General features: G+C 53.4%; 6 protein-coding genes across 6 annotated transcripts; 1 reads left to right on the forward strand and 5 right to left on the reverse strand.

Moving 5' to 3' along the window:
• Positions 1-252: 252 nt before the first annotated feature.
• On the reverse strand, positions 253-1,230 carry J4E85_004655 (uncharacterized protein; the record flags this gene model as incomplete). The annotated part of the gene is made up of 1 exon (XM_051468908.1): positions 253-1,230. One exon carries the CDS (start codon positions 1,228-1,230, stop codon positions 253-255), a length of 978 nt encoding a protein of 325 aa, XP_051327123.1.
• Positions 1,231-4,306: 3,076 nt separating this feature from the next.
• On the reverse strand, positions 4,307-5,422 carry J4E85_004656 (uncharacterized protein; the record flags this gene model as incomplete). Its single annotated transcript, XM_051468909.1, has 3 exons — positions 4,307-4,864; positions 4,917-5,049; positions 5,268-5,422. The coding sequence occupies 3 exons, from the start codon at positions 5,420-5,422 to the stop codon at positions 4,307-4,309; spliced, it is 846 nt and encodes a 281-aa protein (XP_051327124.1).
• A 560-nt stretch (positions 5,423-5,982) lies between these two features.
• J4E85_004657 (uncharacterized protein) lies at positions 5,983-7,317 on the reverse strand (the record flags this gene model as incomplete). The annotated part of the gene is made up of 3 exons (XM_051468910.1): positions 5,983-6,565; positions 6,615-7,168; positions 7,237-7,317. 3 exons carry the CDS (start codon positions 7,315-7,317, stop codon positions 5,983-5,985), a joined length of 1,218 nt encoding a protein of 405 aa, XP_051327125.1.
• Positions 7,318-9,713: 2,396 nt separating this feature from the next.
• On the forward strand, positions 9,714-11,471 carry J4E85_004658 (uncharacterized protein; the record flags this gene model as incomplete). The annotated part of the gene is made up of 1 exon (XM_051468911.1): positions 9,714-11,471. The coding sequence occupies one exon, from the start codon at positions 9,714-9,716 to the stop codon at positions 11,469-11,471; it is 1,758 nt and encodes a 585-aa protein (XP_051327126.1).
• A 909-nt stretch (positions 11,472-12,380) lies between these two features.
• On the reverse strand, positions 12,381-13,497 carry J4E85_004659 (uncharacterized protein; the record flags this gene model as incomplete). The annotated part of the gene is made up of 2 exons (XM_051468912.1): positions 12,381-12,570; positions 12,596-13,497. 2 exons carry the CDS (start codon positions 13,495-13,497, stop codon positions 12,381-12,383), a joined length of 1,092 nt encoding a protein of 363 aa, XP_051327127.1.
• Positions 13,498-14,040: 543 nt separating this feature from the next.
• Positions 14,041-15,890, reverse strand: J4E85_004660 (uncharacterized protein; the record flags this gene model as incomplete). Its single annotated transcript, XM_051468913.1, has 5 exons — positions 14,041-15,025; positions 15,071-15,354; positions 15,404-15,650; positions 15,699-15,804; positions 15,857-15,890. 5 exons carry the CDS (start codon positions 15,888-15,890, stop codon positions 14,041-14,043), a joined length of 1,656 nt encoding a protein of 551 aa, XP_051327128.1.
• Between the last annotated feature and the right edge of the window lie 15 nt (positions 15,891-15,905).

Raw genomic sequence — 15,905 nt, forward strand, 5'->3', positions numbered from 1 at the left:
ACTTGGAGCCGGTACCTGAATCTACATTATCGGGTCTCCACATTCTACCGCCAAAAGTGGGTTTCAATGCAGCCTGTGTTTGCACGTCGAAATTTTTGAGATTCTCTCCAGTACACCTCTTGGTGTCTATAGTACAGACGCTTCTCTGGCCGTCATGCCCGTGTTTTGCTACTCAAACGCCATTGCCATGCTAGATGGGGATATCCTAAAATTCCAAACAAAAGGAGATGCTTGCCCTAGTGTCGTTCCAATTCAAACAGCCTGCGCATTCCGTACTTTTGGGTTGTTCATCTTCAGGCTGAAGGATGTCGGTAATCTACAGGTCATGGTTGCAGCCTGTCCCGCCTTTTGCAGTTGAAGTGTCAACTCCTTGAGCTTCTCTGGTGTGAAGATTTGTACGTCAAACGACAGCAAGAACTCTACGCATAGCTCAAGTCGGCTGAGTGCTGCCTCGTCGACACCTCCTACGGCAGCAAAGCGCTTCTGCGGCCACCTGTGATCTTCTAATGCCTTCATCGCTACGAGAGCGCAAGCCAGTATGAGCCGATGCATTGTCCGGTATGTGAGGGGAACGCTCCTATCGATAACGCATAATCGCAACATGTACGACCCAGCAGCTAGCCAAACCCCCGTGGACAGCGGACAGAATCTCTGAATGCGGTTCATGTACTCCTCGACACCGACTTTGGGCACCGTCTTGGAGAAAAACTTGCGAGCCATGTTGGCTCGTTGCACGGACTCGGGCTGCGCTCCGGCGCCAATGTCGTGTATGGTGACGGGCTCATCGTGACCCGCTTCCGGTGGAGCTAGCTCGGTCGGTTGGTGGTTCTCTTTTTCGGCGGGGATAGGCGTCGCTGGTCTGGACGCTGTCCGTCGGTGGGAGCGTATGAGGTGGTTTTCCCGTCCGCCAGGCGTCCCGGGCCGCGAAAGTGGTGGTGTGGCGGGCACATCGCCAGCTGCATTGGCAATGGCAATTATTGAGCGTGCGATCAACTTCATGGCGGTTTCCCGTGACATGGTCAAAACGTCGAGATCGTCGTCGTTGGCGGGCGGTGATGGTGCGTCCTGGAGGCTGAGGTTGTTGAAGTCTGGTAGTACGCCTGCGTCGCCTGCCGGGTTGGGTGCTGAGGGGGGATTCATTGTGGTTTGGTTTTGTATGACCGGTGCAAGCACGAGTCGCCTCGGATGCACGGTCTTGTATGGAGGGGCCGAGTGACAGACTTGGATCATTTGGACGTGTGGATATGTTGCCGATGTCTACCGATGTACTGTGCAGACGGAGAGCGTGTCGAGGAATAGTCGGAGAGATTGATGTGCGATTGAGTATGTGCTTTGTCTGCCATGGATCAACAAAACTCCAGTGTAGCATAGGATGTTAGCTTACACTTGGAGGTGACGATCAGCGCGGCTAGCGTGTCGACCAGGATGGGGTTCGTATTGGTATTGGCGATTGGCGATGGATGTGAGGGTGGTTGTGTAGCAGGAGTACGGCAGGCGGGCGTCCAGGAGATGATGAAGACGGGTAGTGCTGGTAGACGGAATTATTGAAGACACGATAATCGATAGCCTCGGGGCGTGGCGTTGGTTTGTAGGGTCAAGTGACGCTAGAAGGATTGCGTCCTGACTTGGTCAAGCTGGCTGGAACTGCAGTGCAAGCGCCGTTCCGAAGCTCGCTGCCGTCTTGTACAAACGGTGGCCATGGGCAGTAGCGTAAAGTGGCTGGAAATGCGCGCGGTGAGGCCCGCCGAATGCGTTGGCGGGTCACGATGTATAGGTACGTGGAGCGCTGAAGAGTGTGCGACTCACGATGCGAGGCCCGGGAGCGGGTCTCGTGAGAGCGGAAAAAGGCTAGACTGCTGGCCCACCGGGCCGTGCTGTACAGGCAGAAGACGCGCAGCTATCACCAAGCAGCCTGTCTCTCTACACGCGACGAGAGGGAGCAGGAGAGACGGTGGAGCCAGGCAGGCGTGATTGGCGGTTAATTGGCTGTTAAGTAAGAAGCAGCGGGATGAGCGCATGCATGGGCTGGAGCAGTTCCGGAGAGGGTTCCGTATGAGGTGCTGCAGCTGGGAGATATTGGCCAGGCGACTGCGGGGCAGATGCGAGGCGCTGCAGGGTCTGTCCAGCCTGGGACGCAGCGCAGAAGCCCTCCAGACACCTATTCGACTGTCATGTGAGAGCCTTTGCCGAGATGAACTGGACGCTCGGAGAAATCAATCTTAGAATCTTAGAAGTGTCTGGCCAGACTCGGGTCCACACTCATGCCAACTGGGCCGCGGCTGCTGGTATATATCCACCTCCCTGTTGTGCTTTGCCTCCACCACTTTGGGACTTCACTTCTGCCATCGTGACCATGTCTCACAGTTCTGGGGCTACAGAATATCCGCTCCCAATGCGCGTCTAGCGCGTGCCCACTGCCTCAGAGTCGCGGGCAATGGTAGCACGCAGCTGCACACCCTCCTGACCGATTGTACATCAAGCAGCACTACGCATGCATCGCGGGCCCGGGTCGCTGTGTCACAAACTCTACGATCGCACACTTGCAGCCAATCGATCCACCGCAAATCGTAGACTCACTCACGGCGATGCACCTCCACGTGTTCGCGCAGACCAGACCGGCCCTCGTACCCTCGGGTGGCGTCTTCGACTCGTCGACAGCCGGTCCGCAATCTCACGACCCGATGGGTGACAGATGTCAGAGGGCTATTGTCCGCAGTCATCGCCAATGGTTCACGGATCGACGACATGCTATAAATTACCGGGCTATGGGAACGTCGAGCTCTGGAAGGCCCCGATTCAGCTTGCCGTGAGCGTTAGCGTGGATACCACCTTAGCCCTTTGGTCCGCTCGACAGTCGACACACTTGAACGACGGCGTTGCTAGTTCCATCTACCTTCTTACTACCTACCCAACAGCATCAAAGACTGCTTATTTCCACGGCCACGGTTCTTCCTTGTTTGCTCCTCTTCTTACCCTACTAATCGCTCAAGTACGATACCTCCACATCACGAAGCGGCATATAACCCCTCTTTCGACCGTCCTTGGCACCCTACGTACCCAGGTAGCAACGCCTTTACGTTCCTGTAAAGGTCACTATGCATACAGTACAAGACCGTCGTCCCAACAAAACTTGTACCTCTGTTATAGCGCTGTATTATGTTCGCGCCAGGCGACCCCCGTCCCTGCAGGAAGTTACCCGTCAACGTCACCATGCATCTCTCGGCTTTTTCTCCAGCAAGGGTGGATGCAAGTAATTGCATCTCATGACAGCAGCTATAGGCAAGTCTCCCGCAGATCGTTCGTCGCGTCTCAGAAGATGTAAGATCTGATCTGTGAGTGATCCTGGGGTAAATTCAGAGATGGCTGCACCTCACTCAGACAAGGCAAATACTAAACAGGCTGCAGTCTACATCAAGATACAAACATGCAATGAGGCGACTTAGCGTCAACGTAGGCTCTAGATAGTTAGTCTTGTCCTCGACTAAGGTGTACGTACACCTCTGAAGCTCCCCCAGGGTTACTTGCAGATCATATCTTACATGTTCCATCTTATGTAGGCTGTAGACCTCTTTAACGTTTTCCTTGTGTCAAGTGCGTATAACGATGTATTTTACGGGATCCGCAAGTTCACGGTAGTTTTGCCTATCGAGTTTATACTTTGTCGTTATCTGTTGTATCCGATCTGTGTTGTGCGAAATGTACTGCGCTCCTTGCAACGAAAGTAGACAGCTTACTCAGATCTCGATGTCTGGCATATACGAAGGCTGGGGGACGTACCACTATGTCGTGACGGAACGACCTCCACGTCTTACTGGCTGGTCTCAACAATATACTGTTTCTCACATAGCGCCGTCAAGGCGTTGCACCAATTGCTAATCAGATATCCAAAATCGACAAGCTTGTCATCTGCTTTATGTAGACTTCGAGTCCGGAAATACCTATCTCGGCTACTGTACATGGTACTACATTCGAAAACTTTCCGTCCCAGCCAGCGCTACCACAACCTTACAACAAACAAGATTTTTGACATTATGGAATATCAGTTCGCTGCTGGTCCTCGATGGTAAATGTGACTAAGATCATGGGTGTGTATGTGACAAAAGGAATCGGTGTAAGCAGGAGAAACAACCTGCAGATCTGAAAACAGAATATCGCCACAGCTACGCGGGACACGCAGCTGGCATTCGAGGTGATTTGCAAAGAGATTCGGAAGGACTCTCGGGTAGGTAAGCGAGAAGGCAGGTGATGTAGCCGTGGTCTAGGACGGCGAGGTGAATCAAGCACGAAGCAACATTAAATATCGCATCTACACCTGACTCACCCTAGCCCTCTTCCTCGTGCTTCCAGGAACCACAGTTGGTCCACTTCGGCTTGGTCCATCATCACCACCACGCTTCTTCTCCTGCTGGTCCAAGACGAGCTGCAGCACGTCATACGAGAATTGCGGGAATTCCAGGCACATGGCCTTGAACTCTGGCTCCGCGTCGTGGCGTAGGCTGTAGCTTCGTGTAGCCCAGAAGGCAGCGACGGGCTTGCGGATTGTGGCATCTTCCGGGTTGGACTCCTTGTATACGTAGCGTGCGTATGCAAGCTCGCCCTTTGCAGTCGACGCTGTGCGGTGGATCTTGGAGTGTGCGAGCGATTTCAGCTCGGGAAGTTGGAGACGGTCGGCAAGCGTGTAGATGCGTGCGTGGACGAGGAGACCCAAGCCGTCATTATCGGTTACAGGCTGTCGCGGGTCTTTCTCGAGGGGCGCATCGCGTGCGGCTGACGTCTTCTTGGGGAAGTATTCGCCTGTGTAGAGGTATTCGACGACTGAGCCCATCGCATCGACATCGCAATCAGTGTAGACGATTTGACGAGGCTGGAGACTGTTAGTGAGCGCATATTTACTCGCTGATGGCGTGATAGCGTACCCCTCCTGGCGCAAACTTCTCGACCTGTTTGGCGAACTCTGGTGACTTGACGAGAACTGCCTCGTGTGCTGAGTATGTGGTGCGGTTGTCTCCTGAGCCAACGACGACTTCAACGATCGGACTCTTCATGAGACTGGTCGCATGTTAACCGCGCGTTCATGATGTGTGTCACTAGTATTCCAGAGCCAGGAAGTATATGCTAATAGCCCATAGAGCTGAGAGTGGTGTTGCGCGCGTTGCCTTCAGCCCTTCAGAGCTGGCAAACTTCATGCGCCCGATAGTAGCACCTCGTCTCAAGCGAGCTAGCTGTCCAATCCTGCGAACCGGAAAATGTACGTGGCCATCACTTACTCAGCGAAGAGAACCAGCTTGGGTGCTTCGGGCTCAATCTCCGGCAGGAGAGTTGTCTCCTCACCTGCGCCAGCTCCAGCATCACCCGCACCCTCCATCTCAATGTCGTCGATGGGTGTGCCCTCAATCGGGGTTTGCTGCTCGAGATCCGCCATGGCGACTGCGTTTCTGTGTTTGCGAGAACGAGGGACGGTGTGCGAAAGCGAATGAAGCTATCTGAAGCTCAAGAGTAGCTGTCCCGGAATGGAATGTCAGCACACGACAAGCAGTATGGTTTGCGAAAAGTAGATAGAGTGAAGCGCTATAGCGTCCTGCACGAATCGCGTCTGGTGATGGGTGGACTGACTTACGGAGTGCTGAGGGGGAGGTTGGAGATGATGGCTGGCACACGCCGGGAGCTCGGACGCGTCGCGAATGCTGGGGAGCTTTCACTTGCGCTAACGCAGGAACCGGCCTTGGCGCGTTCTAGCTTGCGTCCACAAGTACGACTGGTCAGCATCCAGTTATAGTAACAACCGAAGGACGAATCGAAGGATAATGTTTGAGTATGAATTCAGAATATGTACATGTAAACCGCCGCGTGTCTGATAACCAAGTGCGATGCGTGTACTGCTTTGACCAACGCCGCCTGTAATGCTATGTCCTGTAAATGCGACGAAGTGTAAGCGACCGTGGTAGTTAACCAAAACCAAAGGCCGAGATCAAGCTGCCAAAACTATAACCGGCCACCCTTCTCGTGGAAGCGGTCACCGGTTGTAGGAACGGGCTTGTCTGCCCGGATAACGTAGAGCAGGAGATCTTCGAGCGGGATGAAGACGTAGAAGACCTTGTTGCAAAGGAACGAGAAGAAGACGAAGCAGGTAGCCACCAAGGCGTCCATGAAGTAATGATTGGCCGTGGCAACAATGACCGTCAGGATGAAAGAGGGGTATCCTATTCCAACAATCAGGTAGAAGATCTTCCAGAAGGCGTTCTTGCGCACTTCGCCCTGTTCCAAGGTGCGGCGGAAGAGACCCGAGTGGTAGATCATGGTCATGCCAATGCAGAATGCGTAGCCAAAATGCATCGAGGGCATCGCTGCGAGTTGATTGACAAACTTGCCACTCATCCATACACTTTGTGCGTCGTCATGGCGGACGGTGTCGAGGAAGCCGTACTCCTTGGGTAGAAGTCGCGGTGGCATGCATGGGTATACAACAAAGGTCATGAAAGCGCAGAAGTTGGTAAGGGTGAGGGTTCGGCGGGCGATGGCGAAGGTGTCAAACGACGGGGCTACGTAGTAGTACCAGCAGATGAAGCTTGAAAATGTCAGTGGTGATGCAAGAACTTAGGCCACAGCAAACTTACCCAACAGTTCCAGGGATGTGGATCAGCGCATAGCACTTGTTCAGCACCGTAAGCGCATCTTGGTGTCCATGCATGAACCACTGTTGTACGTCCCTCTCTCGGACCGGGAACAGGAATCTCAGGAGGCCAAACTCCTCCGCTTCCAGTACTGCAATCCCGTGTTCCTGAGATACGTCCCATATCCCGCGCCCAGCGAAGAGCTTGGCCGATACGACGCCAGTCATGCGGTAGAATGCATAGTTGATAACCCAATAGAACATCTCAATCAAGAAAGGGAAGCGCTGCAGTATGCGACTGTGGACATGGTGGCGGAAACGCGATGTGTTGGGTGTTGTAACCCTCCAGCAGAAGATGCTTCGGACTTTGGATGCGTTGGGGTTCTTAACCGCGCTAATCTCGTCGAATTCGCTGTCGCTGTCGGACTGGAGGAGGCGGTCGGTAGACTCGTTCGGGGTGTTGTCGAGGAAGCCGGTGCGCTGTGATGACCGGCCGAAGATTTTAAAGTCGCGCTTTCGTGTTATGAACATGGCGAAGAACAGGATGCTGGCAACCATCTGTGCGTGACGCTGTCAGCATGCTGCTGTGTGTATACGAATACTGTGGAGTGGTTTTGGCTACGTACAACAGGTTCGCACCATCCCGGCAGCTTCCACGCTGGTTTGCTGTTCCATTGGCCATTGTCTGCTAACGTCGTGTTCGCCATGATGTGTCGCCTGCGCCGGCTCGGGATGCTCGTAGATAATGCTGCTCAAGGTGGCCCGGCAGTGTTTGCAATCGTCGGCTCTATTTTATCCCCGGGTACGCGCGGAGGGTTGTCGTCGGACACAAAGTATGTTGACAACACACTTGGGCAGGGAAAGGAGTGACGGGAAACAAAAGAGGGGAAGGGTTCAGACCAGGTGGAGAGGAGAGAAGTCCGCCTGCTTCACTCGATGCTTAGCGGGCCTATGGTTGTGCTTGCTACAAGTTCGCGAAGCCCCCGGGTTGCCGGCAAAGGAGGTCAGACGTCTTGATCAAAGCGTGCGTACAGCGTATCAAAGTCCCACTTTTTCAACTTTAGTGGCTTGGGACATGCGCAGCGGCGCGCAACCCGCTAAAGGCACAGGCTTCCTCCCATCTCATCGTTATTCGACTCGTATTCACCGTTCCCATCTTCCAACTGTGTCGCGTGCCCATCCTCGTTGAGCACGCGACCACCACAAAATGGTGCTGGCGCCACTGCACAGCAACACCGCGGCAGCATCAACGAAGTAGGCCAAGCCCCGGGAGTAAGCACAAAGCATTGTGACGTCAATTGCTCATTTCGTCGGGGCGCAGTTGGCCCGTAGAGGGAAGGAAGCATCCAAGTGACTGCTCGCCTAAATGCCACCCTGTCTGGTTGGCCGTAACCGCATCTTATGACAATGCGATTCCTACAATGCCGTCGTTGCTACTGTACTCGGTGCCCTCAACACTGCCTCTTTCTACTTGGCAGCGCAGCGGATTGATGAGGATATGGCCATTGCTATTGCGGCAGTAATCGGATGCGGCCCATTACTCTTCCGTCCGGAAAACCACCCACAGTGCAGCCGCTCCGTACTCCGCCCCTGAGCGCGAGGAAACTTGAGCGAACATTCGGACAACGATGGCCGGCTTTCAAGCTATTGCTTGATCTTCTAAGACGGGGCCGCAATGGAAGCGGATTTGCTTGGCGAGCAAAGGCGGTAAGGCGTGCCCATAATAAGCATCGTCTAAAAGTACCGGTGATACCTCCCTACCCGAAGCCCCTAACTACGTTTCAGCCCTGGCGTTTTCGTACGAGACCCAAGTTATACGAGAAACACACACGTCGACGTTTGTTCACCGCATCCGACCCATCTGCGTCTCGCAGAATCTTTCCTCTGATGCCAGGCAGCCAGGAACCAGACGTTTTGGCCACCTTTTTCTATTAGGAAATCAAACACATCTTCGCAGCCAGCACCGGAATGAGTCTAGCAGAGCACAATAATCTAACATTAACATAGGCTTTGAGATTACCTCAGTCATGGTATATGCTATTGTAGCAGCCAACATGTTTTGTTTTTTCTCATGCGGGGAGATGCTCAAGACTGCTTAATACTTGCATCATCGTTTCGATGCTCTTGGTCGCTATAGCCCCATCATACGAGTCCATCCTTTACTGGGAAAAAAGAACGTCCATCACTGCTTGGTGAACATTCTCGACCTCGGACGATGTCGCACCCGAGACCTAGAGTGTCATGAAACCAAGAGACCCCCGACTGCAAATTCTGCAAACGCACGCTCGGAGGTGCAATGTCTAAACAGCTCCCTGAACATTTTGACATCATGTCGGTCTCCGAACGTCGTTGTGGCTTGGGCCTGAGGCTCGTGGCTGCCATGACACCCGGACACTTGCCCGTCTTGGGCTGCTGAAACCTTGTCCGCATCACAACCCCAACACGCATACATGCGTCCCCGCTGATGAAGCGAGCCTCAACACTGCAATACTCCTGCAGCCTGACTTGCTACATACTCTCCGACGGTTCCTGTCAGGCCAAGACTTTGGCGAGCGGATCCAGGCTTCGCTGCCTCTTCCTCGTCAGGTACGCATCTGATTGGTCGATCGCAGCGTGCGCCTCATCGCGAACATGGATTTGGCCCGGTAACGTCCATGCCAAGCACTGTCAATGCTGTCTACACAGTGGAGAGGCAGCTGTAAGTGTTCGAGACGGGTGGGGGAACAGCGTCGTCGTCACCCTGCCTAGGCGCCTAACCGCCCCCAGGCATCCTCGACATGGCGAAAACGATGCCGGGAATCCATCAAACACTACCAAGTGTGGAACTGCTCCAGATGATCTGTTTGCTTCTAGGGGTATGTCCTGAGTCTCCTCCATGCCGAAGGAACCGGGCAAGGTACATATATCGCGAAACCCCGAGCCTCATAACTTCTGCCCACTCTCACATCAAGTCGTCTTCAAACACCTACCTTCTTTTCTTCAAAGTGCCGTGCACTAGTGTTTAATTTTATTGAGCTGAGCTCTTCATTCTCTCTTTTCCCGTCGTAATAACGAAGACTCAAGTTTCATTCCTGTCCTTTTAGATTCACCCAAATCACCCATAATGAAGACGATATACCCCCTTCTCACCCTCCTTTCAGCGGCTGCTGTCGCTGCTGGCCCTCTTCCCCGGAATGTCGACATTCCGTCGAGGGTTGTGGCGCGTACCGAACACATGGGCGAGGCTGCGCCCGCTCCAGCAGTTGACCCTGCTAAGGCAGCCGCCGACGCTATGGAGTCCATGCACGTAGCAGAAGCAGAGGCCAAGGACAAGGCGCACCAGGAAGCTGCTGCGAAGATGGAGGCCGAACATCAAGCCAAGGCTGAAGCAGAGGAGAAGGCTCATCAAGAAGCTGCGGCGAAGATGGAGGCTGAACACCAAGCGAAAGCGGAGGCAGAGGAGAAGGCTCACCAAGAATCTGCCGCTGCTATGGAAGCCATGCACGTGGCCTCCGAGATGGCCAAGGACGCCGCTCACAAGGCCTCTGCAGATGCTATGGAGTCCATGCATGCCGCTTCTGAGAAGGCCAAGGATGCCGCTCACAAGTCTTCTGCGGATGCTATGGAGGCCATGCACGTATCTCAGGAAATGGCCAGTATCTCAGCCGCAGCCACCACCACTGAGGAGGTTGCAGCAACAACTACAGCCGAGGCAATCACTCACGAGACTGTTGCACCGATGACTACGGCTATGGTCGAACAGCCCCCCGCTCCTATGGTCACTGAACACCCCATGCCACCTCCTGCGGCTGAGATGCCACCACCACCACCACCTGCGGAGATGCCCGCTGAGATGCCTCCACCAGCCGAGATGCCTGCACACGAGACTCAAGCAGCACCCGAGCATACCATGATGCCACCACCACCTGCTGCCGAGATGCCTCCACCAGCTGAGATGCCGCCTCAGGAGACTCAGGCCGCACCAGAGCACACCATGCCGCCTCCCGCTGCCGTCACTGTCGTTCCTGAAGCCCCTGCCGCCGGTAACATGTCCATGACCCACGCTGCACCACCTGCACCCATGGTCACTGAGAGTTTCTCTTTGGTAATGGGGGAGGCTGCGAACGCCACTGCTTCTGCCAACATGACCGTTTCCGCCACCGAGACTGCTGCTGAGCCTGCGGCGACCGAGGCACCGGGCGCAGCTGAGGAGGAGCAGAAGAAGATGGAAGAGGAGCAGAAGAAGGCTGAGGAAGAGAAGAAGGCCGCTGAGGAGATGGCAAAGCAACAAGAGGAGGCCGACAAGAAGGCCGCTGAGGAAGAGAAGAAGGCGCAAGAGGAGGCAGACAAGAAGGCTAAGGAAGAGGCCGACAAGGCTGCCAAAGAAGAGGAGAAGAAGGCTGCCGAAGAAGAGAAGAAGGCAGCTGAAGACGCTAAGGCTAAGGAGAAGGCCGACGCTAAAGCCGCTGAGGAAGAGAAGAAGAAGCAGGAAGAAGCTAACAAGAAGGCGGCCGAGGAAGAGAAGAAGCAAGCTAACGAAGACGCCAAAGCCGCCGAAGAGGACAAGAAGAAGCAAGAGGAAGAGGACAAGAAGGCACAGGAGGGTGAAGCCGAGCAGCAAGACGGAGCTGAAGCCGACGACAAGGAAGACGCCGCCCAAGAGGACGACAAGAAGGATGAGGGAGACAAGCAAGACGAAGCCGCCGACGCCGAGCCCGTCGCTGCTGAAGAGCAGAACGACGACGCCGCAGCACCAGCCCCAGCGGCAGAGTCTGGCGACGCCGTTGTCGAGTATCCTGCTGGTTTCCTTACCTCATCTCGTCGCCGCGACGAGATCGCCAACATGCCCGTCAAGCGCGGTATGAAGGCTGTTGCGTTCTGAGTTGACCGAACGATCTCCTCCGGGTTGTACCCATGGGTGTGCATCTGGACATGCACGGGTATTAGAACATGTTTGAATATGTAGTGTTTAGAATAGATACAAGAATCGCTCATAGCATCAGCTCCATTGTCTTTGTTCTCGTGTCTACCATTGCTTTCCTTTCTGTCTTGCTTCATCTACTGTCCAGTCTCGAATGAACCCAGACATTGCCTGACTGACTAGAGATCAAATGAGGACCTATCTTTTCGACTCTCTGTTCCTATTTCTTTGCTGGTGTATCTTTGCTTCTCTGATATCCGAAGGGTATCTCAACCCTGTACCTATGAGGACTAGGCATCCTTCTTGTTGGCTTGGGACGAATGATGGGCTTTTCCATCGAGTCCTTTTCCTCAGCGGTAGGGGCGGAACGAATGTTCGAGGAAGTGTTGACCCATGCGCTTTGTGTTGGGACAATTGAGTCCAATTCCGAGCTAGCATGCTGTGAATGTAAATGTGGAGGCGAAGCTGCGTTTGTTTGCAAGTTTGCTTGCTCTTCAGACATGATAGCGCTGGTCGTTGGAGCTGACATCGCCGTACCCTGGGTTTGATCACCACTTGTAACAACGTCATTACTCTCGGGGACGCTATCCTCATCGCTCTTATGGCCTCCACGTGGATCGTGCTGATTGCGGGACCCCACAAAGTCCCATAAGCTTGCTGAGTGTCGATCCTCTTGTGGCCGACGATATGTTGACAAAGCTTGCGACGGATTGGTTAATGACCGTCCGATCAGTGAAGACAGCTTTTTGGTAGGCCGGCTTGGGTGTACCGCTCTTGCCAGTCGATTCCTCACTCTCGGGTCTGGATGAGCTGCCGCCATGTCTCGAGCAGATTTTCCTTCTACAACAGCATCGGGGTCTGCACCACGCACTAGCAATGCTTGAACAATTTGAAAGACATCTTGATGCAGCTCCCTCTTGAGGACGCTCTCTTTACAGGCGTCAAGCGAGATAACACCTTGTAGTGCTGAGTCAAGATAGCTTGTTTGCTGGAGTTGTAGTCGTCCTCTGATTTGTAGAAGATGACTGACAACCATAGCGAGCTTTCCAGTTGCAGCGTACTTTATGAATTCTGCAAGGATATACTCTGGAACTTGACCTTTGTCGACTGATGCAGGGGGTAGATGCCGTAGGATGACGTGCTCGTGTTGTATGATTACGTTTGTGGAAAGGGATCGAAAGTGTGGTCCGGAAGCCATTTGGATGAGCTCTCTTATGACTGACGCGCTAAGCTGTTTTGCAGAGTCTAGGGCTTGTAAAAGCAATGAAACGATGGGCTCGTGTCGTCTATTCATAGCTATAGAGAGCATCTCAGACCTACCCTCGATTATCGGACTCGCTCCCGCTTCTATGAGCAGTTCAGCTATGCGTCTGTTTCCAAGATATGCTGCAAATGATAGTGGTGTGGCCGACCGTATACCCATTCTGTATCCCTCATGGATCCAGTAGTTGGAAAGTGCGTGCACGTTTGCACCGAACTGTAGGAGTAGTTCGACCATCTTTACGTCGCTGTGGTACGCAGCGGATGTCAGAGGTGTTGTGGCATGTGAACTTGCCAAGTAACAGCTGTCACTGAGATAGTAACCCCAGCCATGGCAAAACTGTCTATCCACATCCGTACCCTTGAGTAGGAGTCGTCTCATCAAGCCCTTGCTTCCTGTCCTCAATGCTAACTCGAGTAGCTTGACCCCCTGTGTCCGCACCTCTTTGTCCAGGATAGCGTCCATAATCAGGGAGTAGAATCGAAAGTTCGTCCGTGCAAGTCGGCTTCGATCCCTGTCGGTCAAATGCGCGACAACCTCCAAAATAAGCACGTTTGGTAGCTCGGCGAGTCCAGTGAAACATGGTCGAGAATAGTCGAGGATAAAGTCGAGGGCTCGGTGGTTGACTTCACGCAGGTGGCGGAGGTCGGCTGGACTGAGGGGCGCAACGACATCGCGGAGAAGCTCATTCGGGAGGCTTAGTAGTCCTTGGGGTGGATGCGCCATGTCGTAGGTGTGTGATGGTCCGGCGAAGTTAATGTGGTGATGGGATGGCTTCGTGAAGTAGTACAATAACAGTCGCTTTGGCCGCCAACGGTAGAGGTGCGCGGGAGCTACAACAGAGCGTCTGATGAACTAGACGATGTATACGAAGCACCCAGGAGCGTACAAGTGGTGGTGGAAGAACAAGAGAAGTCCCTTTAATACTCTCGCCGTAGACGTTATACGCAAGGTGCAGCCCACTCCAGGACTAGCGCTTGAGTTGCCTGCGACAGCGCGCTTTGACCGGACCCTTTCTCGCAACATCTACTCTGCTAGTGAATACATGATCTCCGCGTTTAGCTTTGCGTTAGATAATAGTACAATATAGCCCTCAACTCTCTCAGTTGAGGTCTGCGAAGCGATCGCCCGATTGCACATTGTAGAGAAAGATCTCAGGCGGAAGGTGTTCAGACGGCACACCTGTGGCAAATGAGCTAATGATCTATAGAATACTCAAGGAGACCTTTTAACTACCTATCACCCATATTGCATGACCTCGTGTGCCATCTAGACATGCTCGTCCACTGCGCCAGGTGGCCCACCTGCGACGCCCGCTGGTCCAAATGTACCTCGATGACTCGCACCATTCTTGCCATCATTCACTTCTTCGTCGTCATCCCTATCGTCGAATGTGGCTTCTGACATAAAAGGACTCTTTGCCCTGATCTGACGCCCTTTCAGGAGTAGCACCACAGGCACAAGACTCAACGCTAGTCCTACAAAGCCCAGTAGACTGCCAGCCCAACCGAACCCCAAGTTCTGGAAAAGCGAATATGAGGCGAAAGGTAAAAAGGCTCCGAACGTGTTACGACCAAGCGATGCGGCTGAAAGTGCAGAAGCAGCGTATTTCTCGTAAGCATCCGTGAGGTAGTTGACTACACCCATGTAAATGGAGTAGATGCCCACACCAACGATGCAAATGCCTATCGCAGGCACGATCCAATGAATCTCTGGTCGACACGTCCATCCATACATGAACAATCCTGCAGTAAAGAGCAAGGAACCAGGGATGCTGGTATATAAGCGACCTTCGGGTATGGGTTTGCCAGGGCGTTCCTTGTTCTTGGAAGCAGTGCGAAGATACATCCAGTCTTGTAAGGGATTGATAAGCGTACCAATGAGCGCTCCAACCGTGATGGCCAATTGGACAAGACCCGTCTGGAAGGTACCAAAACCGTAGCTAGCGCTGAAGGTTTGGACGACTGAGGAAAAGAACAGGAAGAGGATACCCCAGGCGAAACTGATCCAAAGAGTGAAGAAGGTGACGACAGGCTCGGTGAATAGCATTTTGGTAGGTCGCATGAATGAAACCTTAAGCAGGCTGGCTATGGAGGGCTTCTCGAGCTCTGATTCTGCGTAGACTTCGCGACCGGTTTCTTTGCGAAGCTTCTGGGCGCGCTTTTTGAGGATGACGTCGCCACGAGTTTCCTTGAGGATGATGTAGAACACTGGGATTAGGGCCGCGTTATAGATGATTTGGATGTAGTAGATCCTGCATGTTCGTTAGTTGGGTCAATCAGATAATGCAGATGCTTACCATCGCCAAGGGGATTGTAGTCCAGTGGAAGGATAGCCAAGCTGTACGATTGCGCTACCCACGAAGGGTCCAAGAGCAATACCAGCTACGGACGTGAAGCCGAAAATGGACATTGGCAGACTCCGAGCTTTGTCACCTTTCCAAACATCGCTAATGCTGCCGCCCACGATGTTGATGGAAACGGAAGATGCGCCACCGCCGAAGAAACGGGTGACGACCAAGGTTGCAAAGTTATCGGCAAAGGCTGAGCCGAACAGGAACAATTCGAACACGATGTAAGCGACCTGCGCAGGGGTTAGCGAGTTGATGGGCTATGCGGCCACCCAAACCTACAAAATATCCAGGCATTCTACCAGTGTTTTCGGTCAAAGGTACGAATAGTAGTGGGAAAATAGCAGCACCCATATTCCACGAACACGTCGCCCAGTAAAGGTTTGGAAACGGCTCATTTTGAACGTTGAATAGTGTTGCCATGTACTCGTTTCCAGCGCCGTAAGACCCAGCCGGAAGACCTGTCAAGATGGAGATGAAGCAAACGGTTATTGTCAAGAACCATTTGTACTTGGTTGACCAGTTGAACCTGGTTTCCATCAGCAATTGAGTTCAGATGGAGTCTCGAGGAACATACGGGTTGTCAGGATCTTGTGGACCGTTCCAAGTGTGGAGTTCGACCTCTTTGCCATCTTTCATGCGGGTTTGCACTTCCTTCTTGCGTCGAGGTAGAGATACACTTTCTATCATGGATTAGTGAACATGCAATTAGGGAGGTTCACTTTGAAGGCGTACCCGTGTTGTCATTGAGCGACGAATGATGTGACATGGTGATGTCGCTTTC

This window comes from Alternaria conjuncta (genome assembly GCF_024043145.1).
Source record: "Alternaria conjuncta strain BMP 0040 chromosome Unknown scaffold_6, whole genome shotgun sequence".
Lineage (NCBI taxonomy): Eukaryota > Fungi > Ascomycota > Dothideomycetes > Pleosporales > Pleosporaceae > Alternaria > Alternaria conjuncta.